The sequence below is a fragment of the Lepidochelys kempii genome, chromosome 24 (genome assembly GCF_965140265.1).
Source record: "Lepidochelys kempii isolate rLepKem1 chromosome 24, rLepKem1.hap2, whole genome shotgun sequence".
Taxonomy (NCBI): domain Eukaryota; kingdom Metazoa; phylum Chordata; order Testudines; family Cheloniidae; genus Lepidochelys; species Lepidochelys kempii.
The window spans coordinates 17,924,770-17,948,270 of record NC_133279.1 but is presented as its reverse complement, the minus strand read 5'-3'; the positions used below and the strand labels follow the sequence as shown (position 1 = coordinate 17,948,270).

Genomic DNA, 23,501 nt, shown 5'->3' with positions numbered 1-23,501 from the left:
GGGAGGTTAGCGAAACAGAGATGAAAGGGTACAGCGCCAAACGTGAAATCGCTGCAAGCCACGTGGGGACTTTTTAGGGACACCATAATAGAGGCTCAACTTAAATGTATCCCCCAAATTTAAAAGATAATAGAAGAACCAAAGAAGAGCCACCGTGGCTAAACCGCAAAGCAAGAGAAGCAGTGAGAGGCAAAAGGCACCTGTAACAAGTGGGAGTTAAATCCTGGTGAGGGAAACAGAAAGCAGCAGAAACCCGGCCCCAGCTCCGTGCAGAGGGGAGATCTCCAACCCTCCCCTGCTCCTTTTGATTTTTAATCAGCCTGGACTTTGGGGGCCAGATCATCAGTGGGCCCCCAAGAGACACAGTTCCATGGAGTCAGCACCCCTCTGGGACCACAGGGGGGGGAACTGAGGCACGCAGCAGCGGTGGCAGGAGTGTGGGGCAGCAGGGAGTTGCAGCCAGCTCTTTGAAGGCACCCGAACCTCCCTCCACATCCCCCGTCCCTTTCTGCCTCCGGCTTGGCTCATGGCCAGTGTCCACGGGTGGAGGACCTGGCATGGTCCTGGCCAGCTCCTCCCTGGGGAAATGGGGCCAGTGCCAACCCGGGAGGGACGCTGAGAGCACCCGCTTTTCCCCGGAGACCTCCTTCCCCTGGCTCCCTTGGGTGGACGCCGGGATGCTGGGCCAATCCGGTAACCCTCCGGAGCTGCGTCCGGGGGACCAGCGGTCCCTCTACCCCAGTGGGTCTCACACTTTTGTCCTGGTGACCCCGTTGACACAGCAAACCGCTGAGCGCGACCCCCCACCCCCCTTATTAATTAAAATCACTTTTTAATATATTCAACACCGTTATAAATGCTGGAGGCAAAGTGGGGTTTGGGCTGGAGGCTGACAGCTCGCGAACCCCCGTGTCAGAACCTCGCGACCCCCCGAGGGGTCCCGACCCCCCGCTTGAGAGCCCGGGCTCCAGCCCCTATCCCCGCGGGGTCCTGCACGTCTGCGGACCCGCAGAATTCATCCGCCCCGCCCCGCAAGCAGCTGAGCCCAGAAGCGCTGCAGTGCCGCCTTGTGCCCACCAGAGGCCGCTAGGGCCCCAGGACCGCCCCCGGCAGGAACGCTCTGGCGCCACAGCGGCCCCTGCTGGGAAGGCGGCGGAACTGCAGCGCCTCTGGGGTAGAAATGTCTTTCCCGTGGGGTGGGGGAAAGCATCTGCCCATGCCCGGGGCTGCAGAATTGCCCCAGGAGCAGAGCTCGCCACAGCCTCCTGCCCGCGGAGCCAGGTGAGGACAGAGTGGGGCACAGTCTGTGCAGGGGGTCACAGACTGGGGCTCAGGAGCTAGCGGGGGGCCAGCATTGAGCCTGGGGACGCGGGAGGGGGGCTGCAGAGACCCATGGGGATGGGGGGTGCGGGACAGGGGCAAAGGTGCCTGACTGAACGGGAGAGGCTTGGGGTCAGGCAGGGTCTGCATGGGGGAGGCTCCCCAACTCCCTAACAATCCCCCCCCAAAGAAAAACCTTCCCCCCAGCAGCCTCCAGGTTCACTCCCAGGCTCCTTCTCTCTCCCTCGGCACCTCCGTTACCCCGACTCCCCCCGGCCTTTGCCCTGCTTCTGAGGGGTGCGGGTCTGCCGTGTCGTTCAAGTGAATTACTCAAAGTTCTGTGTTAAAATGCCTCGTAAGGAATCTATCTATCAAAACGACAAAAAAAAAAAAAAGACCAGAATCATTATTTTTTTGGTCTGTATGGTTACGGCCATGCTTGCTGACCGATATTTCGAAATAAATGACCAAAATCATTGAAACTGGCGTGAGTCTGGGGCTGGGGGGACAAGGCGCCGCATCCCCGAGCTGCCTTGTGATCCCCGGCCCCGGTTCAGAGGCTACGACGGCCTGCGACCCACGGGCCTGGCTCAGGGCCTGGGGCTGCCCCATCGCACTGCAGCGTGCGGGGCGGGGCTGGGTGCCGGGAGTCCAGGGTCCAGGCCAAGGCGGCTGGGCTGGGCTCGGAGACCTTCGCTCCGTGCGTGGGGACGGCCTGCCCGGGGCCCAGCTGAACAGTGGAAGCTCCTCGTGTCTCGCTCAGCGGCAGGGCTTCGGACCCTCGAATCGCCCTCGGGGCTCTGCTCGGACCCCTCCCCGACTGACTGTGTGCCCCGGAGCTGGACCCAGGGCCCAGCAGCGGCGCCCCCGGGCCAGCTCCAGAGGGAAAATCTCCTCCCTGCTCCCACTGGAGACCCCCCCTTTGTACAGCCTGGGATGTCATTCGCCCTTTGGGCCCAGCTGGGAGCTCCCGGGCAGCTGCTGATCCGCCGGGGCCCCCAGATCTCGGGCAGGGGGGCAGCGGGTCACTGGCTGGGTCCCGCCGGGCTCTTCTCCCAGTCCTGGCCCTTGGGCGGTGATTTCTGCCTCCGCTTTCATGGCACAGGGGCCTCTGTCCTGGGGCATTGGGCTCTCCCCAGCTGAGCTGCGGAAGAGCCGGTTCCCGGTGGAGAGGCCCCGGCCCCGTTGCGTTTGGCTGGGGACCGAGTTCCCCTCTGGGGCTCCTTGGATTTGCTCGGGGGCCGCATCTTCCTCCAGGCCCACTAACCCCCCGCCCGTTCCTCCGGCAGGGCCCAGCGAGGCGGCGGCTGCAGAAAGGGGCCCCTGGGTGCAGGGTGGGGAGTCAAGCGCTAGCCCCAGGGCCACCTAACGGGTTCTGCCAGCCCGGCTGGCGCGGGAGCTGTGGTCTGCTGCAGAGACGCCGCCCATGGGAACAGGCCGGGACGTGGTGCCTTGTTCGCCGTCTCCAGCGGCCGTGGGAATGCTGCCTTTGCACCCCGCTGCGGGCCGCGGCTCTGCTCCTCGCTCCTGTTGCCTGCCCCTGCCGGGCGCTGCCTCCTACCGCGGCCCTTTCACCAGGGACGAGCCCAGCCGGGGGCTGCTGCGGCTGCGATGGTCTCACCCCAGGCTCAGAGCTGTGCTCGGCCCGCTGAAGGGCGTGGGAGATTGGGGGGGGTGGTTGGGGGAGATCAGAGATGCCTCAGTGCCCCTGGCAGGTGGGCACTCGGCCCGATCCTCACTCGCTTGGAACCGGGCCGGGGCCAGGGCACAAAGGTGGCTTCGGGTTCCCTGGTGTCACTGCCCGGCCCCTGGGGCAAATGAGAGGAACGTCGGGGCTGCTGTAACGTACCCTGGGCCCTTCAGTCACCGCCCCGATCCACCCCCTATGGACCCTGGGGGGCAGTGAATAGCCACAGTGCCGTGTGCTTGGCACAAGGGGGTCCCGAGCTCAGTGTGGGGGTCTGGGCAGTGCCTGGGGTGATGGGGGCCCTCGGTTCTCTCTCTGGCTATGGGAGGGGTGTGGGGTCTAGTGGTTAGAGTAGGAGGGGGCAGGGAGCCAGGACTCCTGGGTTCTGTCCCCAGGCCTCGCTACTTGACCTGAGCCCTCTTTGTGCCTCAGTTTCTCCTCTTCACATACTCGTGCCAATGACCCTCCCCTCCCCCCTTGTCTGGAGAAGCCCCTGGGTCCCCCGAAAGCAGATCCCGCCCCCTGCTCTGGCTTTGAGGAGCCCCTTTCGCTTTCCCCTTGGGGGGCCTTTACCTGGGGGCAGAACAGGCCCCCCAGGCCCCCCAAGTCCAGCAGTGGGGGGCGGCCTGCCAGCCCATTGCACCTGCTGTCGTGGTGCCGGGGGGGAGGGGGCAGTGGGGCGGGGTGGGGGGCCCGGGAGCCCGGGGTGGGGGGCAGTGGGGCGGGGTGGGGGGGCCCCGTCCTCTCCCTTTAACTTCCGCCCGCCCCACTCCCGCATGGGACTTGTAAACACGCTGCCCCGCTCGCCGGGGCCCCGCCCGGCTGCCATTGGCCCGCCCCTCGCATCTCATTAGCATACATTACGGCTGGAGCAGCCCGGTGCAGGTGCAGACGGGCCGGGCGCGCGGCGGGAGCGATGGGGCCGGCGCCGTGGGGCCGGGGCCGGGGCCGGGGCCGGGGCCGGGCGATGCTGGCGGCGCTGGGGCTGCTCTGGGCAGCCGGGCGAGGTAGGGGGCGCGGGGGCGCGATCCGGGGGGCCGGGCGGGGGGCTGTGGGGCTGGGCAGTGGGGCGCAGCCCCCCCTCCCCGTTGGCCATGCCAGGTGCGCGGCTCTCCGGCCCCCCAGCCAGCTCCGGGGGGGCGGGTCCCTTTGCAGCGGCGCGCGCTGGGCAGTGGGGGGCCCCCAAGCAGCCGCGGTTTTTGAGGGGGGCTCTTGGCTCAACCCCCCCCCGGTTCTGCAATGTGGGGGTCCCTGTAACGGTTGCAGCTGTTGCAGGGCTGGGGTGGGGGGAACAATGCACTGTTGGGGGGCACTGCAGCGGTGCCACCTCTGGGCTTTGTTAGATCCCCCCCCCCGCCTTCAAATGATCCTTCGTGCCCCCCGCCCCCGGGGCAGGTCTGTGGGATTAGGACTCCCCCCCCTCGCCTGGCCTGGGAGCCCCGTGTCACTCGCCCCCCCGCCCCCCGGGCCTGCCTCTTGCCAGCTTAGCATTCAGAGCCCATAGCAACCCTGCCAGCATCCCTCCCGGGCACCCCACTTCCTGACTGTCCCCCATGCACCCCCTGCATTGCATCCCTGAGCACCCCACTTCATTCCAGCATCTCCCCATGCACCCCCTGCATTGCATCCCTGAGCACCCCACTTCATTCCAGCATCTCCCCATGCACCCCCTGTATCACATCCCCATGAACCCCCATTTTTGGCATGTCTGTGCACCCCACTTCAATCTGGCATCTCCTCCCGCTGCTCCGGCCTCGGCCTGTCCCTTGTATTTCTGCGCCCAGACCGTCCATTCCCGATCTGCTTGTGCCTGGCTCCCTGGTGGGAGTTGGGTCCCGACCAGCTGCCGCATCCGTCCCCGCCCCCCCCCGCTCCCCCTTTCTTCCTCTGCCCTGTTCTGCTCCTGTCTCTGTCCCAGCCTGGCTCCATGGGCACGGAAACGGCCGAGCGATTTGTCCCTGGATCCTGCCGTGGCTCGGAGCCAGGGTCGGGAGCCGGGGTCAGGGTCGGGGAGCCTGGCAGCCCAAGCGCTGGGCGTCGGGTTATTTTCATACACGATTAACGGGGACGCTGAAAAGAAAAAGCGGGAGGAAAATGGCGTTTCCCCCCCCTTCTTCCCCCCCGAATCCCGCTGGCTGCAGATTTCCAGCCTTTGTTCTCCCGGCCCAGCGCTGGGCACCAGCCGCGTCTCCTGGCAGGGCTCAGCCCCCCGGCCGTGGGCACCGGCTCCAGCTTTAACCCGGCTCCCAGCCGGCCCCCCACCTGGCCCGCTTTGCCCAGCTTCCCTGGCCCATGGTGGCATTTCTGTGCCCTCTGGCCTAGGCCTGGCCCTGCCCCCTGCAGCCACCATCCCAGCGCTGGGGGGGCACCCAGCAGGTATCCCTCCCCCCACCCCTGCATGGCAAATTGTTCCCTGCCCCCCCACCCCATTGCAGCTGTGGGGCGGCTCCAGGATGGAGAGTCGGGGGGGACTCAAACTGCGGGCGGGGGTGTGTGTGTGTCAGTGATTAGGGGGATCATCTTCGCCTTCTTCCCGTCCTCTAGCAGGGTTTTGGGGCCGAACTGGGGGGAAGTGGGACCCAGGTGTCCCGGTCCGGCTCCCCCAAAACATTGCGACGCCTCCCTCCCATGGATTGTGTCAGCTGGAGCTGGGAGCCCCAGCCGGGCTGCGGGGGGCTCCGATCCCTGCCCCCCCCTCGTGTGGGACACTGATTATGTGAAGCCATAAATTGCTCCCGAGGGGCCGGGTTCGCTTTGGGAGGGGAAAATCGGGGGGAAGCTGCTCCAGGGTCAGCCCTGCGGTGTGGGGGGCTGGGCTCAGCGGAGAGCCCCCCACTCCCTTGGGAGGTTTGCAAGATACCGGACTGGGGGGGACATGTTTGCAGCCACATGGGGGGGGGTGATCCTCGTGGTCCAGAAGGGCGTTTGAAAGACGCAGCCTCCCCCAGCGGCCTGTGGAGATGCGAGGAGCGGGTGGCCTGCGACACAGTGATGGGGTGGGGGGCGTGCTTATTTTGCCGAGCCAGGCGTCCGTTTGGGGTTAGCGGGGTGGGGGGCTGCCCACAGCACAAGGTGCGGCTCCCCTATGTGGCGCTGGGCAGGGTTTGGGGTGCTGGGATCCCCGCTTCGATCCGCATGGGGTATGTGGTGCAGGGCCTGGGCTCCAGGGGCCGGAGGGGTTGGGGGGGGTCTCTACAGGCTTGGGTCCCCTGGCCCCGGGTCTGGCTGCTGGGCCCAAGGAGCCAGCCTTGACGCTGACCCCTGGGACCGACTGGCGGCCCCTGGGTGTTGCCCTCCCCCCCGTGTCCCAGCCCTGGGAGCCGAGGGGTGGGGGGAGCTGGAGCCCGTTGGGGTTCCTGCCCCACTGCTGGGGGGTTCTGGTAGGGCTGGCAGGTGCTGCTGATCTTGGGGACAGCCGGGCGCCCAGACCCACAGTGAGAGACGGGCCCTGCCCTCAAAGGGCTTCCCACCCGGGGAGGGCCCATGTCACACAGCTAGTCAGTGGCAGAGAAGGCACCCGAGTCCCCACTCTGACCACTCGCTCCCACTCCCTCCTAGGGCTGGGGAGAGAACCCAGGAGTCCTGGGTCCCAGCCCCCTCCCCCAGCTCTAACTATCCCAGTAGGGGATGCTGCGGGGGGGATGGGCCGTGGGGGGAAGGGCGCTGACTCTGGGGAGTGGGGTGCTGGCTCCGGGGCGGGGGGGCTCCCAGCAGGAGGTGGGGTGGGGGCTGTGGGGGGCAGCACACTGTGGGGGGCAGGGCACTGGCTCTGGGGGGCATGGGGCTCCCTGTGATGCTCAGCGGGAGCCGTGCCCGCTGACAGCTCCTGGCGCGTGGGGCCAGCTCGTCCCAATTATCTCTTGTAATGAAATCGCCTCTGGGCCAGTGCCCAGCCGACACGTGCCGGCCCCACACCTGTGGCGCCCCATGGTGCCAGCCCCCCCACCCCCTGGGAGCCCTGCCGCCCCCACCCTGGCAGCCTCTCCCCGCTGGCGTGCAGCGATGGACGCGTCCCTGGGAACCCGGCCTGAAGAGACGCTCGCTCAGCCTGCCCGTGCCCGGGGGCCAGGTCCAGCGAGCTCTGAACACATCTGCCATCTTCGGGGAGCTGGGACACGGCCCCTCTGGGGTGGGGGGGCTGGTTATACAGGGACCCCCCACCCGGCGCTGGGACGTGGCCCCTCTGGGGTGGGGGGAGGGCTGGTTATACAGAGACCCCCTCGCCCGGCCCTGGGATGCAGCCCCTGTAGGGCCGGGGGGGGGCTGTTTCGAAGGCGATGCAGGGGGAATATTGTCTCTGTATGAAACACCGAACTCCTGGTATGACAGGGAGCTGGTTGCTTAGAGCAGGCGGAGCTGGGAGGCAGGACTCCTGGGTTCTCTCCTGGGGGTCACCTGGACCGGTCCGTGCCTCAGTTTCCCTCCCCCCAGTGGCGTGTCCCCGGGGCCTGTGCCAGGAGGAGACGGCCCGTGCAGGCCGCGGGGCTGACAGGCGGCTCTGTCCCCCCCGCACAGCAGGTCCTTATCCCCGCCAGGCAGTGGAGAAAAGGCCATTGTCACCCCACGGCGCCAGCTCCCCCAGGCACTAGCCCCTCCCCTGCCCATCCCCTTGCTATGGCAACTGGCCCCCCCACTAGCCCAAGCCTTCATTCTCCGAACTCCCAACCCCCCTGCTCTAGCCACTAGCCTCCCCCCTCACCTCCCAGACACGGGGAAAGAACCCAGGAGCCCTGGCTCCCAACCCCCCTTGCTCTAAACACTAGCCCCCCACCTCCCAGAGCTGGGGAGAGAAGTCCTGCTCCCAGCCCCACGCTGGTCTGACCCACTAGACCCCACTCCCCTCCCAGAGCTAGCAGGGGGCCGTGGGTCTGGATTGAGGGGTGCTGGCAGCAGTGAGGTGGGGTGGGGGGAGCCCCCCCCTGGTTTTACTTGGCTGCTTTGCCCCATGTGTGTGCATGGGGCAGCCTGAACTGGAGTTAGGGACCCAGGTGTCCTGGGGATGGAGGGGTCTGATGGGGACGCAGCAGCCTGATCCAGTCCAAGGGACCCAGGCGTCCGGGGTGGGGGTGGGGTGCCGGGTGCTCGCTGGCAGTGGAACAAAGGCCCCTTGTCCATTCCCATCTTGGCGATTCTGTGGGCAGTGGCGGGCGCTCCTGGCTTGGCAGGAATGTGTGGGTCAGGGCCGCACCCATGGGGGGTGCCAGCATCCCACCCCTCCGCTGTCCCGCAAGGAATCTGCCCCTGGAGGGGGTGGGCTGACATCCCTGGGCCATATGGGCCCCTGGGGGGTGGCTGGTCCCTGTTTCCCCTCCCCCACAGGGGTTGCTGGGGCACCAGGGCTGGATGGGGTCCAACAGCCTGGACCTGCTGCCAGAGCTGGAATGGCCTTGGCTCTGGCTCAGAGCGGGGGGCTGGGAGCCAGGACTCCTGGGTTCTCTCCCCAGCTCTGGGAGGGGAGTGGGGGCTGGTGGGTTGGAGCAGGGGGGCTGGGAGCCAGGACTCCTGGGTTCTCTCCCCAGCTCTGGGAGGGGAGTGGGGGCTGACAGAACAAGGAGCCATGGTCTCGAGTTGCAGTGGGATTAGGAAACACTGTTTCATGCGGAGGGAGGTGAAGCCCTGGAATGGGTTCCCTAGGGAGGAGGTGGGATCTCCATCCTTAGAGGTTTTTAAGGCCCGGCTTGACACAGCCCTGGCTGGGATGATTTAGTTGGGGTTGGTCCTGCTTTGAGCAGGGGGTTGGACTAGATACCTCCTGAGTCTCTTCCAACCCTGACCTATGATGCATCAGAGTAGGGGGGCTGGGAGCCAGGACTCCTGGGTTCTATTCCTGCTATTTCCTCACTCCATGATCTTAGTGCCTCAGTTTCCCCACCCAGGTGGGGGCAGTGCTGGGCAGTGGCTGGAGGTGAATGGGAGCTGCAGACCGATGGGCAGCTCTCGGGGGGGGGGGGGGGGTTCACTGGCCCCAGGAGGGTTCGCCCCCCTGGGTCACGAGGGCCGAACTGATCCTCTCCCACCCAGGGGAAGGGGGGGCTGGGAGCCCGGGCAGTTCCTCTCTCTCCTTGTGGGGAAGGGGGCTCGAGCTGGCAGAAAAATGGGCCCCATTGTTGGCACTGGCGGGGGGGGGGGGCGCGGCCCAAAATATGCCAGGAATCCAGAGCTGCGCCCCCTGGGTGGCTGGGCCAGCAGCACGGAGTTAACTTAGGGCATGGGGGAGCCCAGGGCTGAGCTAGCAGGGGGCTGTGGGTCGGGAGGGAGGGGCACCGGCGGAGGTGGGGGGGGGGCGGGACTGGTGACCTTGGTGGTGCGAGTGACCTTGACAGTCACAGCTGGCTGCGCCGCGGTTGCCGTGGAAACCCTGCGGAGGTGGGGGGGGCCTGGGGAACAAGCTGACACAGCAATAAACCGCCCCCCCTCCGCACACCAGGGAGTCCTACAGCCTTGGTGCTTAGCAACGGGCGATGGGGGTGTTGCCACGGCAACCCTGGCTGGCATAGCTTGGATGGTGAGGAGACAGCTGCATGGGGGGACGGGGGGCCCCCGACTCTGCCGGCCCCGTCGCTCCCAGCAGGGAGTGCTCGGGGGGCTATGTGGGGGCGGTGCTGGCTGCAGGGGCTGCCGTGGGGAGAAGGGGTGTGAACTACGGCCCCAGGGGTGCCCTGCTCTGACCACCGGGCCGTGCTCCCCTCCCAGAGCCGGGAGAGAACCCAGGAGTCCTGGCTGCAGCGCCCCCCCCAGTAACAGCCGGTGTTTGCACAGGCCCCGTCCTGCCCCAGGCCCCGAGCCCCATTTCCCACCCCCTGAGCCAGCCAGTGCCCCCCCGGCCGGATCGGGGCCAGCGCCCCAGAGGGGAAAGGCGGCCGTGGCTGGAATATCAATGACTCCCTGGCGGGGGGGCACGGCAGGCTGGGGGGGGCCTCGGGCCCACCCCTTGGCGTTTCCAGGCTCTCTGCATCCCTCTGGTCAGAGCCCAGGAGTGGGAGCTGTGTGGGGCACCCCCAGGTCCGTGGGGGGGGGGACGCTCGTAGGGGGGCTGCGACCCCAGGCTCCCTCTGTTGTGCGTCGCCTTCATTCCTCTGGGTCCAGCCCTTCCGACACCCCGGGTCGTGGTTTCCCTTTGCTGCTGGCTGCCTGGGGGCTCTGCCCCCCGCGCCCGCCATGCCCCCCCCCACAGCCCCCCTGCCCCTCCCTCCCTCGCGTCCCTCGCCTCCCATCTGCTGCCCTTCGACTCTGGCCCCAGCGAGGCCGTGAGCAGCCAGGCGGGACCCCCGGCCGGAGCACGGGAGCAACTGGATGGAACCAGCAACGATGTCGCCATTCAGCCCTTCCTGCCCCCCTGTCCGGCCCCCCTGCACCCCCACCTGCCCTCCTGCCCCCTGAATTCCCCCCCACCCGCCCCCTTCCTGACATTTCTCCCCATTTCTCCCGGCTCGTTCCCGTCCTCCACGGCCTGCGCCCCCTTTCTTCTCTGCTCCGGCCCCTTCGCCGGCCCGTCTTCACCTGCCCGCTGTCCCCGCGAGCCACCCCTGTGCCAGGCCCCTCCAGTTACCCCCCACGCCACCCACTTCCCCCCAGTGCCAGGCCCCTCCACTTACCCCTCCACCCCACTGCCCCCTGGCGAGCCACCCCTGTGCCAGGCCCCTCCAATTACCCCCCACCCCACAGCCCCCTGGCGAGCCACCCCTGTGCCAGGCCCCTCCAGTTACCCCCCACGCCACCCCACTTCCCCCCAGTGCCAGGCCCCTCCAAATACACCCCACTCCACTGCCCCCTGGCGAGCCACCCCTGTGCCAGGCCCCTCCAGTTACCCCCCACGCCACCCCACTTCCCCCCAGTGCCAGCCCCTCCAAATACCCCCCACTCCACTGCCCCCTGGCGAGCCAGTCTCATCCCCTCCCCCCTTCAATTTACCCCCTGCCCCCACCCCGGGTACCCCAAAGCGAGAGATGAGGCCATGCTTGGCCTCCGTCGCCCCCTGCTGTTGGGGGCCGAGGGGTGTTAACCTGGGGGGGAGGGGCCATGTGGGGCCCAGGCTCCAGTTCTCTGCCCCCCCCAATCTCCAGCCCCCCCATCTCTGCCTCTCAGCCAAATATTTAAGGACTCGGATATGCAAATCTTGGTGGCTGGCTGCCATGGCAACGCCTGATTCGCTGGAGCTGAATGGAACCGTGGGGGGTGGGGAGGAGGCGGGCGGGGCTGCCCAGCGCCCCCTGGAGGGTGTGACGGGAACTGCCCCTGGGACCCAGGAAGTGTGGGGGGATCCCAGCCATGGGGGTGCAGCCCAGGGCCCCTCATCGGCCTGGGGGTTACCCACAATGCTTCACTGATGCCGCCACTGGGGGCGGGTTGCAGTCTGGTGGGGGGGCTGTGAGGGGGGGTCTAGGCCCATGGGGTGAGGTTATGTGGGGGGCTCTCTCTCATCCCCCCAGCTGCCATTACCACCCCCTCCCCCGGCCTTTTGCCCCCAGCTCTGCCCAGGCCCCCCCACCTGGTTATTGACCCCCCCCAGCTCAATCCCCCACTGACAGCACCAGCTGATCAGAGCCGTTCCCATGACGACCCATTATGATGTCAAAGGAGGCGGAGACAAAACCTCAAGGGACTTAAAGGGGCAACACAACCCGCAGCCCCCCCAGCTCGACCTGCGCCCCTCGCTCCCATCCCGCAGCCCCCCCCCAACTTGACCCTCGCTCCCGTCCCGCAGCCCCCCCAGCTCGACCTGCGCCCCTCGGTCCCCACCCACAGGCCCCAATCTGCTGGTACCCCTCACTCCTGATTTGCTGCCCCCCCCAGCTCAGCCAGTGCCCCTCACACCCCACCCGATGGCGCCCCCGACTCCCCACCTGCAGCCCCTGTTCGTGGAGCCGGTGGGGAGTCCCGCTGTTGTGGCGAACTTGCTGGCCTCAACCCGGTGCAATGGGCTGGTGACAGGATCTGAGTCCTCGCTCCCACTCCCTTCGCCCAGCGCCCGGCCTGCCCTCGAGGGCTCCCCGTCCTCCCTCCCGTGGGGCAGAGTCCCCGTAACCCTGACCAGGCTGGGCCCGGGAGGGATCCGGGCTCTCTCTGCTCGGGGCGCTCAAGCAAATGCAACTGATTAAACCAGCCGATGAAAACTAAGGAGGAAATGGGGCAGGAAAAGCCGTCGACCCGCTGCGTGGCCCCGGGACCCCACACCCAGCCCCAGCCCCACCCTGCCTCCAGCGCAGCTCCCTGGGCCCCTGCTCTCCCCTTAACTCTGCCCCTCTGGCCTAGCTCCCACAGGGGGCGGGACCCCTCTGGCCTCCTGACTCCCTCATTGGCCTGCCTGCCCTATCAATCAGGCTGACCTGGATGGCTGGCCTCTCCCCATTGGGCCTGGGGCCTGTCAGTCTCGGTCCTGGTTTCCCATCGGCCCGCCCCCTTTCTATTGGTAGCGGGAGCTCGCCAACCAACCGCCCCGCGTGTCAGTGCGGGGCCAACAGTCCCCCGGGCCGCCATCTGCCTTGTACAAGAGAGGGCAGCCATGTTGGTCCGCGTTGCCAAGTGTGTCGCTAAGGGGAGACCATGTTTGTTGCTAGGTGATGATAGCAAGATGGCAGCCGTTTCCGTTGACGTGGCCCTTGGATGGCCATGTCTGTTGGAGCAAGTGAGGAGCAGACAGCTTTCTGTCCGTCCCAGAGGGGCAGCCATGTTTGCACGGATGGAGAAAGAGGGCAGTCACGGAGGGGCGGCCATGTTTGTTTCTGTTTCACAAGGACGAGGAAGCCATTTTTGTCTGGTGGGCGGAGAGCGTGATAGGGCCGCCGTGTTTTTCTACATTGTGGAGAGGGAGATGATGGTGAGTTTGTTGACATCACCTAGAGAGAGAAAACGACCATTTGTGTTGACGCTGAGGAGACAGGGCGGTCATTTGGGTCAACGTCGCGTTGACAGAAAGGCGGCCATTTGGGTCTACATTGTCCAAAGGGTAGTGCGGCCATTTTGATTGATACTGGAGAGACAGGACGGCCGTTTTGTTTGACATCACGTTGAGGGTAGGGCAGCTGTTGGGTTGACGGACGTCACGTTGAGGGAAGGGCGGCTGTTTCGGTTGACATCACATTGAGGGTAGGGCGGCCATTTTGGTTGACATCACGTTGAGGGTAGGGCTGCTGTTGGGTTGACCGACGTCGCGTTGAGGGAAGGGCGGCTGTTTCGGTTGAGATCACATTCAGGGAAGGGTTGCCGTTTTGGTTGACTGACGTTGCGTTGAAGGAAGGGCGGCCGTTTTGGTTGACTGACGTTGCGTTGAGGGAAGGGCGGCCATTTGGATCGACATTGCCCAGCGAGAGGACGGCCATTTTGGCGGATGCGAGAGGTGGTGTGAGAGGTGTCGGCCATCGTAATTTACACTGCATAATACACAGCCATGGGTGGGAGTGAAGCAGGAAGTGACACGAGGCATGGCTTCCTGGGTACGCACCGGGAGAGAGGTTGGGCCAAAGACAGGAAGTGGCCTCATGGCAGAGGTCAAAGGTCACATGACAGTCGCCATCGGCCTCTTTTGTGGGCTGGGAAAGCAGCAGAAATAGCGGCATGAACTGGCCCTGGCCTCTTCTGGGCCAATCGGGGATCAAGGATGTTTTAGCCCCACCTTATCGGTATAGGACACGCCCCTGTTCCAACAAGCCCCGCCCCCTACTTCCATGCCACATGTAACAAATCACTGCAAAATCTCGGGGAGGTGGGGAGCTGGCGGCCCTGGGTCTGGGTGGGGGCTGTGGGGGGGATCCTCTCCCTGGGGGCTGGGGTCATTGCAAACCAGGAGGCCTACGCAGGGGCGAGGGGCACATGATGGTGCCCCCCTGCATGGCGGAGATGCCACCACCCCCCGGTCCCAGGCCGGCCCCAGGATGGCTTCCCCCGGCGCTGCCTGCAGTGTGTCCCTCCCGGGCCGTTCACCAGCTAAGGTTGGTGCAGCGCCGGCGGCCGGGGGCGGCTCAGGAGGGCAGAGGGCCCGGGCCCGTCTGTTCCACTCCACGCACCCCGTACGGTCATCGCCGCGTGGGGCGGGACCGGGTCACCCTGGACCAGCCGGGCAGGGCTTTGTCCCTAAACCCTGCAGCGCCGGGGGTCTCTCAGAGCCTGCACCGGGCTGAACGCCCCGGGAGTGAGAGGGTTTCTGCTAACGCCCTGCTTAGCTTGTCCTGCCGTGATCCCCGGCCTCACGAGAACGGCCCCCGGCCTTGGCGGACCAGTCAGCCGCCCGCTCGGCCAGGTGCGCCCCGGGATTTCCCCTTTGCGCCTCGGTCGGCTCTGAGCAGTTCTGTTGCTTTCTGGGGACACTCTCCAGGGCTGTCCCCCTCCTCCCGAAAGCGCGCCCCCCCCCCCCCCGTGAACTGCACCCAGGAGTCCGTCCGGGGCCTCGCCAGCGCTGAGCAGAGCGGGGCGGCAACCTCCTGTGTCTCGCTCCCCTCTGCCGGTCTCAGCCTTGCTCCGGCGGCCTGGCACCGCGGGCGCCCGGTCAGTATCTCCCTTTCCCTGACCCCGGGCTGGGTTTGGCACGTGTCCTCAGGGCGTTGGTTTGGGCCCAGTTCTCCCGCGCGTCGAGGTCGTTGTGACGCTGGCGGGTTTGATGAGGGCCCTCAGTGCCATAGGGGTCTGCGGAGGGGTGGGGGGGTATCCGCGTGGCTCCCGACCCCCGGTCTCTCCCTGACCCCCGCTCTTGCCCGCCCAGCCCTGGCGCAGGAGGTGCAGACGGAGAACATGACGGTGGTGGAGGGCGGCGTGGCCGAGATCAACTGCCGGCTGCACCGGTACGACGGCTCCATCGTGGTGATCCAGAACCCGGCCCGGCAGACGCTCTTCTTTAACGGCACGCGGGGTAAGGGGCCGCCGGACGGGGGGAGGCCGGGCACGTGGGGTAATGGGCTGGCAGGCAGGCAGGGGCCGAGGCACGCGAGGTGAGGGGTCGCCGGGCGGGGAGGAAGTGGGGGGCCGGGGGCAGCCGCTGAGCCCATCCCCGTCTCCCCAGCCCTGAAGGACGAGCGGTTCCAGCTGGTGGAGTTCACCCAGAAGCAGGTGCGGATCCTGCTCTCCGACGTCCGGCTGGAGGACGAGGGCGGCTACTTCTGCCAGCTGTACACCGACGACACGCACCACCAGATCGCCTCGCTCACCGTGCTGGGTGCGCGGGGCCGGGCCGGGAGGGCTGGGTGGCTGCGGGGTCAGGGGGGCTGTTGAAAAGGACAGGGGGCGGCTGCCCTGGGGGATTCTGGGACGGGACGTGGGGGGGCGGCTGCCCTGGGGGATTCTGGGACGGGACGTGGGGGGGCGGCTGCCCTGGGGGATTCTGGGAGGGGATTTGGGGGGGCTGTCCCGGGGGAAGGGAGGTGCTCTGGGAAGGGACAAGAAGTGGCTGCCCCAGGGGCCTCTGGGAAGGGATGGGGGGCGGCTGCCCTGGGGGATTCTGGGAGGGGATTGGGGGGGGCTGTCCCGGGGGAAGGGAGGTGCTCTGGGAAGGGACAAGAAGTGGCTGCCCCAAGGGCCTCTGGGAAGGGATGGGGGGCGGCTGCCCTGGGGGATTCTGGGAGGGGACGGGGGGGGGGGCGGCTGCCCTGGGGGATTCTGGGAGGGGATTGGGGGGGGCTGTCCCAGGGGAAGGGAGGTGCTCTGGGAAGGGACAAGAAGTGGCTGCCCCAAGGGCCTCTGGGAAGGGATGGGGGGCGGCTGCCCTGGGGGATTCTGGGAGGGGACGGGGGGGGGGCGGCTGCCCTGGGGGATTCTGGGACGGGACGTGGGGGGGCGGCTGCCCTGGGGGATTCTGGGAGGGGATTGGGGGGGGCTGTCCTGGGGGAAGGGAGGTGCTCTGGGAAGGGACAAGAAGTGGCTGCCCCAAGGGCCTCTGGGGAGGGATGGGGGGGCGGCTGCCCTGGGGGATTCTGGGAAGGGATGGGGGAGGTGGCTGCCCTGGGGGATTCTGGGACGGGACGTGGGGGGGGCGGCTGCCCTGGGGGATTCTGGGAGGGGATTGGGGGTGGCTGTCCCAGGGGGAAGGGAGGTGCTCTGGGAAGGGACAAGAAGTGGCTGCCCCAGGGGCCTCTGGGAAGGGATGGGGGGGCGGCTGCCCTGGGGGATTCTGGGAAGAGACGAGGGCCCAGCCCCAGTGACCCCCGTGTCTCTGCAGTGGCCCCCGAGAACCCCACGGTGGAGGTGAAGGAGCAGGCGGTGGAGGGCGGGGAGGTCGAGCTGACGTGCGTCGTGCCCCGGTCGCGCCCCGCGGCCACCCTGCGCTGGTACCGGGACCGGCGGGAGCTGCGAGGTGAGGGGGGCAAGGGGCCTATTCCCCGCTAGGGGCGTGGGCCGGCTGGGGGGCCGGGGAATGGGGCAGGGGGCCTGTCCCCTCCGGGATGAGGAGGCTGGCTCAGGGGTTTGGGGCAGGGCCGTCCGCTGCAGGGCAGGGGGCTGGCGGGGGGGCTGGGGGCCAGCCGGGGTCCCCCTGAGTCGCTCACCCCCGGGCGCGCCGTGGCAGGACTCAGCAGCCGGGAGCAGCTGGGGAAGGTTTTCCGGGTCAGCACGTCGGTGCGGCTGCGGGTCGAGCGCCGGGACCATGGCGCCATCGTGACGTGCGAGGCCACGCACCCCGCCCTGCGCGGGCAGCGGAAGCAGACGCAGTACGTGCTGGACGTGCAGTGTAAGTGCGGGGGGAGAAAGGGGGGGCCGGGGGGGCAGAGAGGGAAGGGGGGTTGGGGCGGGGTGGGGTGAGGGGGGAAAGGGAAGGATGGGGGAGGGGGTGGGGGGCAGGGAGCCGCTGGGGATGGGGCTGCCCTGGGGGGCGCGTTCCTCATGGCAGAGTCGCGTGTGGGGTTGGGCTGGGAGCTGTGGCGGTGGGTCGGGGGGCGGTGTGTGGCCGTGGGCTGCTTTGGGTTGTGAGTGTGCAGAGGGGCGAGTTGTGGGGTGGTTTTGGGCGCACTGAATTTATGGGGGGTGGGGGGCTGGGGCTGAGTTGTGAGAAGCTGGTGCCGTGTTGTGTTGTCCTGTGTGTGTCGGGTGTTGTGGGGGCAGCATGTTGTTGTTTTGTGTGGGTTGTCGGGGAGGTCGTAGGCTGCCATGTTGCTGAGGGAGTTCAGGGGCTGCTGGCGGAGGCGGGGAGTTGTCGTGTTGTGGTGTCGTGCTGGGGGACGCGCCGGGCGTGTGCTGGGGTTGTGCGGATGGAGTGAGCTGTGCTGTTCTGGGGGAGTGTCGGGTTGTTGTGATGCTGGGGGTCACGGGATTGTGGGGGTGTTGTGTTGTGTTGTCGGGTTATGGTGTTGTCGGATTGCTGGGGGGACATGGGGGCGTTGTGTTGTTGGGTTGTGGTGTCGTGCGGGGGGGCGCACGGGGCGTGTGGTGGCGTTGTGTGGCCAGGGTAAGCTGGGCTGTTTTTAGGGTGTGCGGGGGGGTTGGGTTGTCGCGTTGTGGGGTTGCGCAGCCGTCGGGCTCCCTGTGCAGCCGCCCTCGTCTTCTCCCCGCAGACTCGCCCACGGCGCGGATCCAGCCCAGCCAGGCCGTGCTGCGTGAGGGCGACACCCTGCTCCTCACCTGCGTCGTCAACGGCAACCCGCTGTGAGTGACCCGCAGGGGGCCGCGGGCTGTGTGTCGGGGCACTGCTGCAGGGAAGCTCGCAGCGCCAGGTGTGACCCGAGGTGCCTAGGGCAGCTCTCCCTGGAAATGCCAAGGTCAGGGCCTGGGCCCCAAGCCGAAGTCCGAGGGCTTCAGCCCAGGGCAGTGGGGCTCAGGCGGGTCCCGTGGTCCTTAGTAATTTTCGTTGTCGGAAGGGGCTCGCGGTGCGATGACGTTTGAGGCCCCGTTACGGGGAAAGCACAGGGAGACGGTTGTCAAACGATAAAGCAACCAGATACCTGCAGACACTTCAGAGTCCCGAGATCAGGATCCCAGCAGTCGCGGTGAGTTTGCTGACTTGCAGGTCCCTCTGGAACACAACCACACACAGCTGGGATGGGCCATTGCGCCCTTTGCTCCAGAGGGAAGACGTGGGACTGACGACCCAACGGAGAAGATGCAGCTGCCCTTTATGTTTTAGGGCCCTACCGCATCCAGGGCCACGGATCATGAAATCTGGTCTCCTGGGGGCTTTCACCCTATACGATACAGATATCACGGGGGAGGCCAGCGTTTCTCGAATTGGGGGCCCTGGCCCAAAAGGGAGTTGCAGGGGGGTCCAAAGGTTATTTTAGGGGGGTCGCAGTATTGCCACCCTTACTTCTGCGCTGCCTTCAGAGCTGGGCGGCCGGAGAGCGGCGGCTGGTGGCCGAAGAGCGGCGGCTGGTGGCCGAAGAGCGGCGGCTGGTGGCCGGAGAGCCGTGGCTGGTGGCCGGGCGCCCCGCTCTGGAGGCAGTGCCCCGCCAGCAGCCGCGCAGAAGTAAGGACGGCAGCACTGCACCCACCCCCTACAATAACCTTGCGCCCCCCCCAACTCCTTTTTGGGTCAGGACCCCGACAAGTACAGCGCCGTGAACTTTCAGATTTCAGTAGCTGAAATCGTGACATTCATGATTTTTAAAATCCAGTGACTGTGCAATTGAGCAAAATGGACCATGAATTTGGGAGGGCCCCATTTATATTCCTTTTGCCGTGTGGCTGGCACGTCCTGTGTCCCGAACACAAGCTGCCCAGCACATGGCAAGGAAAAGCCTGTCCACCGGACGTGTCATCAGGTGTATCCCCTGGCTCCTTTCAGGGGGTTCATTGTCCAGCTGATGACCCTTGGTGGGCCGTGGATCAGGCTGGGCAGCGCTGAGGTGTCCCCCAGAAACACAGCACAAGTTTGGAAATGCAGCTCTAGCCTGTGTGCGTCTAACTCACACTACGAAGGAGGTACAAACACAGAAAGCAGGGCATCGCACTCGGCAAATCATAGCACTGTCACGGGCTCCTCACACGGCAGATCTGGCACGAGTCACGGCCACGTTCTGGCACGGGTATCAATAGTATCATAAAGCGTCCCCCATATTTCATAGAGCCTCACACCAGGGTCTCCAGCTGTGGGCCCTGCTGCGGGGAAGCTCACAGTGCCAGATGTTCCCAGAGGCTGGGATATGGGGGGGCCGCATGTCTCAGTGCCGGGGGTGTGTGTGTCAGGAATCCTGCATCACCCGGTGATCCGTGCTGCTGCCCATCACCCTGGTATTGGGCTGGCCCTGCCCGCTGGCGCCAGGGGACGGATCGCAGCTCTGTGAGCTGGGCAGGGCCTGGCCCAGCTCACCGCCCCCTCCCCGGTGTCTGTCCCCGCAGCCCCACTGAGATCACGTGGAGCCGGGCGAACGACTCGCTGCCTGAGCGGGTGCAGATCCAGGGCGCGGAGCTGACCCTGCCAGCGCTGAACCCGGGGGACAATGGCACCTACGCCTGCCAAGCGGCCAACAAACACGGCCGCGCCTCCGACCAGTATGTGCTGGTGGTCTACGGTAAGGAGCCCCCGGCGCCCCTCACTTCTGACCCGCAGCCCCCGGCGCCCCTCACTCCCGACCCACAGCCTCCCGTTGACCTGAATTTATGGGGCTAGCTTATTACGGCTCACCAGTGAGCTGACCAGAAGATATTGAGGTTCTTGTCCCGTTTCAGGCTGCAGGGTTGGAGAACACAGAGTTTTCCACGTTGTGGGTGGGCTCTCGGGGTGTGTGGCCAGGACACTTATACTGAGGACAATACCAAAATTTCAAGATCTTTATTCAAACGAATGGAAGGATAATCAAAGGTCTAAAGCAGTCACAAAGCAGTCATGCAATGCTGTGGTCCCTGGCAGGAACAGCTCTATTCTCAAAGACGATTTAAACGAGCAAACTCACCCCCTTCCCTGGAGACCTGGTCGGGGCGACAGAGGAGCAGCCTTGTCTCTGGCATGTCCGATGAATTCGATGGTCCAGGTTCCCCTAGTTGGCAGAGATCAGGGTCGAGTGGCTAATAGCTTGGCAGAAGATAGAAAAAGCGACCCCTCGACACGGTTTTATAGGGTCCTGGCACTGCCCTGAATTTTCATATCAGTGCCCAGCCTGCCAGGCACAAAGCTTATATCCTCACCCAGCTAAATCTTTCGGGTCCCTTTATTCTTTAGGCTCACACGTCTTCATACACGTTGGTATCGATTATCTCATCCCCAAAACCATTATCTTTGGCCTAAACCATGGCGTCCCTGCTCGGCGGTGAACCCGGCGGTCACCGGTCCCTTGCAAACGCATGGGAAACACGTTCAGGTCTCCCTTCCGGTCTCCCCTTCCCCAGACTCAAAAGGGAAACCGAGGCCGTTTCTCTAGGCCCAAGGTTACAAACACTTACACCGACTGGCTGGAGCTAATGGGACAGGCCTGGAGGTTCCTTGTTTTACAGCCAGGTATTATGAGCAACAGAGACGAATTCGGTATCAACAAAACCCAAAGAAAATAACACTAGAATCAGTCAAACCAATGAAGAAAACACATTATGCAAACTAGCCTCAATGGCTGCCCCCCCGGTGCCCCTCACTCCCAACCTGCAACCCCCTGGCGCCCCTCACTCCCGACCTGCAGCCCCCTGCCCCTCTGGTGCCCCTCATTCCCACCCCAGTGCCCCAGGCCTCCCAGCGCCCCTCACTCCCGACCCGCAGTCCCCTGCCCCCCCGGCGCCCCTCACTCCTGACCTGCAGCCCCCTGCCCCTCTGGTGCCCCTCACTCCCGACCTGCAGCCCCCTGCCCCTCTGGTGCCCCTCATTCCCACCCCAGTGCCCCAGGCCTCCCAGCGCCCCTCACTCCCGACCTGCAGCCCCCTACCCCTCTGGTGCCCCTCACTCCCGACCTGCAGCCCCCTGCCCCTCTGGTGCCCCTCATTCCCACCCCAGTGCCCCAGGCCTCCCAGCGCCCCTCACTCCCGACCCGCAGTCCCCTGCCCCCCCGGCGCCCCTCACTCCTGACCTGCAGCCCCCTGCCCCTCTGGTGCCCCTCACTCCCGACCTGCAGCCCCCTGCCCCTCTGGTGCCCCTCATTCCCACCCCAGTGCCCCAGGCCTCCCAGCGCCCCTCACTCCCGACCTGCAGCCCCCTGCCCCTCTGGTGCCCCTCACTCCCGACCTGCAGCCCCCTGCCCCCCCGGCGCCCCTCACTCCCGACCCGCAGCCCCCTGTCCCCCCGGCGCCCCTCACTCCCGACCCGCAGCCCCCTGCCCCCCCGGCGCCCCTCACTCCCGACCCGCAGCCCCCCCAGTGCGGCCGGTGCCCCTGAAGTGCCAAGGCGCGGTGCAGAGCAATGGGGGGCTATGGGGAGCAGCGCCGGCAGGAGAGGGGCAGCCCGACGCAGGGCGAGTGAACGGTGCCATGTGCCCAGGCCTGCATCGCCCCCCGACGGGCTCGCTGCCGGGGACCCCCCGGTCCCCCTGGGTCCTGCCCCCCCCGACAGCACCCGCCGGCAGCGGCCCCGATCCCGAGACCCGGCTCCACGCCAGGGTCCCCCCGTCCCGTCTCCAGCGCAGAGCGGGGGCGGGGGGGGGTCCAGGCCCAGTCCTCACTGAGCCCCCCCTCCTGCCCCCAGACCCCGGGGCCATCGTGGAGGCCCAGACCTCGGTGCCCTACGCCATCGTGGGCGGCATCCTGGCCCTGCTGGTCTTCGCCGTCATCTGCGTCCTGATCGGCATGGTGTGGGGGTCCGTCCGGCAGAAAGGTGCGGGGGGGCGGGGCAGGGAGGGGCCGGGCCGGAGGGGGCGGGGTGAGGAGGGGAGGGGAGGGGACAGAGCCGGAGGGGGCGGGGCAGTGAGGGGAGGGGACAGAGCCGGAGGGGGCAGGGCAGTGAGGGGAGGGGAGGGGACAGAGCCGGAGGGGGCGGGGCAGTGAGGGGACAGGGCCAGAGGGGGCGGGGTCGTGGGGGAGGGGAGGGGACAGAGCCAGAGGGGGCAGGGCAGTGAGGGGGGGGGGACTGTGGGGGAGGGGAGGGGACAGAGCCAGAGAGGGCAGGGTGGGGAGGGGAGGGGACAGAGCCGGACGGGGCGGGGCTGTGGGGGAGGGGACAGGGACAGAGGGGGCGGGGCTGTGGGGGAGGGGAGGGGACAGAGCTGGAGGGGGCAGGGCGGGGAGGGGAGGGGACAGGGCCAGAGGGGGCGGGGCAGTGAGGGGAGGGGGGGAGGGGACAGGACAGGGCCAGAGGGGGCGGGACCGTGGGGGAGGGGAGGGGACAGAGCCGGAGGGGGTGGGGTCGTGGAGGAGGGGAGGGGACAGAGCCGGAGGGGGCGGGGCAGTGAGGGGAGGGGACAGAGCTGGAGGGGGCAGGGAGGGGAGGGGACGGGACAGGGCCAGAGGGGGTGGGGTCGTGGGGGAGGGGAGGGGACAGAGCCGGAGGGGGCGGGGCAGTGAGGGGAGGGGACAGAGCCAGAGGGGGCAGGGCGGGGAGGGAAGGGGACAGGGCCAGAGGGGGCGGGGCAGTGAGGGGAGGGGGGGGAGGGGACAGGACAGGGCCAGAGGGGGTGGGACCATGGGGGAGGGGAGGGGACAGAGCTGGAGGGGGCAGGGCAGTGAGGGGAGGGGGGGAGGGGACAGGACAGGGCCAGAGGGGGCGGGGCAGTGAGGGGAGGGGGGGAGGGGACAGGACAGGGCCAGAGGGGGCGGGACCGTGGGGGAGGGGAGGGGACAGAGCCGGAGGGGGCAGGGCGGGGAGGGGACAGAGCCAGAGGGGGCGGGGCAGTGAGGGGACAGGACAGGGCCGGAGGGGGCGGGGCCAGACCGCCCCCCCTCACCTCTCCCCCCGGCAGGCTCCTACCTGACGCACGAGGCCAGCGGACTGGACGAGCACGGCGAGGTGCGCGAGGCCTTTCTCAACGGCGGGGGCAGCCACAAGCGCAAGGAGGAGTTCTTCATCTGAGCCGGGGCGCCGAGCCGGGCCGAGCCGGGCGCCTCTGGACCAGCCCATCGAGCCGCGGCCGAACCCCGGGGCTGGGGGGCTGGTTTAATTTCTGAAACCAAGGCCCGTGGGCCAGCAGCCTGGGGTTCCAGCCCTGCCCCTGGGCTGTGAGGCCCCGCCTCTGACAAGAAGCCCCACCCCTATGCAGTAAGACCACGCCCCTGGGCTCTGAGGCCCCGCCTCTGACAAGAAGCCCCGCCCCTATGCAGTAAGACCACGCCCTTGGGCTGAGGCCCCACCCACCCTGTGTGAAGGTCCCCACTCCAGGGACCCAAGGTGGTGTCCTTTGCCCAGGCAGATGGGGGGTTGGGTGGGGTGGGGGGCTGAAGCAGGGGGTTCTGGCCTCACCCACAATACAGTGGGGGTGGCCACGCTCCTTTGATGGGGGGCAGGTCTCCAGAGAAACAGGGAGGGGGTGGAGACCATGGGGTGCTTTTGTAAACAGCTTAACTGTGCCGCGACTGGATGGGGGATGGAGTCCCTCCCCCCGCGGGGCCCGGACTCCTGGGTTCTATCCCCGGCTCCAGGAGGGCACTGGGGGGGTTACTGGGGTGGAGGGAGGGGCTGGGAGCCCGGACTCCTGGGTTCTATCCCCGGCTCCAGGAGGGCGTTGGGGGGTTT

General features: G+C 67.1%; 1 protein-coding gene across 1 annotated transcript; it reads left to right on the top strand.

Annotated features, from left to right (window-relative positions):
* Nucleotides 1-3,908: 3,908 nt before the first annotated feature.
* On the top strand, nt 3,909-23,220 carry CADM4 (cell adhesion molecule 4). The gene is made up of 9 exons (XM_073323063.1): nt 3,909-4,014; nt 14,703-14,849; nt 15,000-15,152; nt 16,152-16,286; nt 16,497-16,658; nt 17,479-17,569; nt 19,259-19,431; nt 21,522-21,650; nt 22,732-23,220. The coding sequence occupies exons 1-9, from the start codon at nt 3,924-3,926 to the stop codon at nt 22,839-22,841; spliced, it is 1,191 nt and encodes a 396-aa protein (XP_073179164.1). The 5' UTR covers nt 3,909-3,923; the 3' UTR covers nt 22,842-23,220.
* The last annotated feature ends 281 nt before the right edge of the window (nt 23,221-23,501 follow it).

Excerpts from the sequence above, each read along its gene's own strand:
- CADM4 (XM_073323063.1), top strand. The coding sequence starts at position 3,924 with ATGGGGCCGGCGCCGTGGGGCCGGGGCCGGGGCCGGGGCCGGGGCCGG. Across the intron at positions 15,153-16,151 it reads CGCCTCGCTCACCGTGCTGG|TGGCCCCCGAGAACCCCACG; the intron begins GTGCGCGGGGCC and ends GTGTCTCTGCAG. Across the intron at positions 19,432-21,521 it reads GTATGTGCTGGTGGTCTACG|ACCCCGGGGCCATCGTGGAG; the intron begins GTAAGGAGCCCC and ends TCCTGCCCCCAG.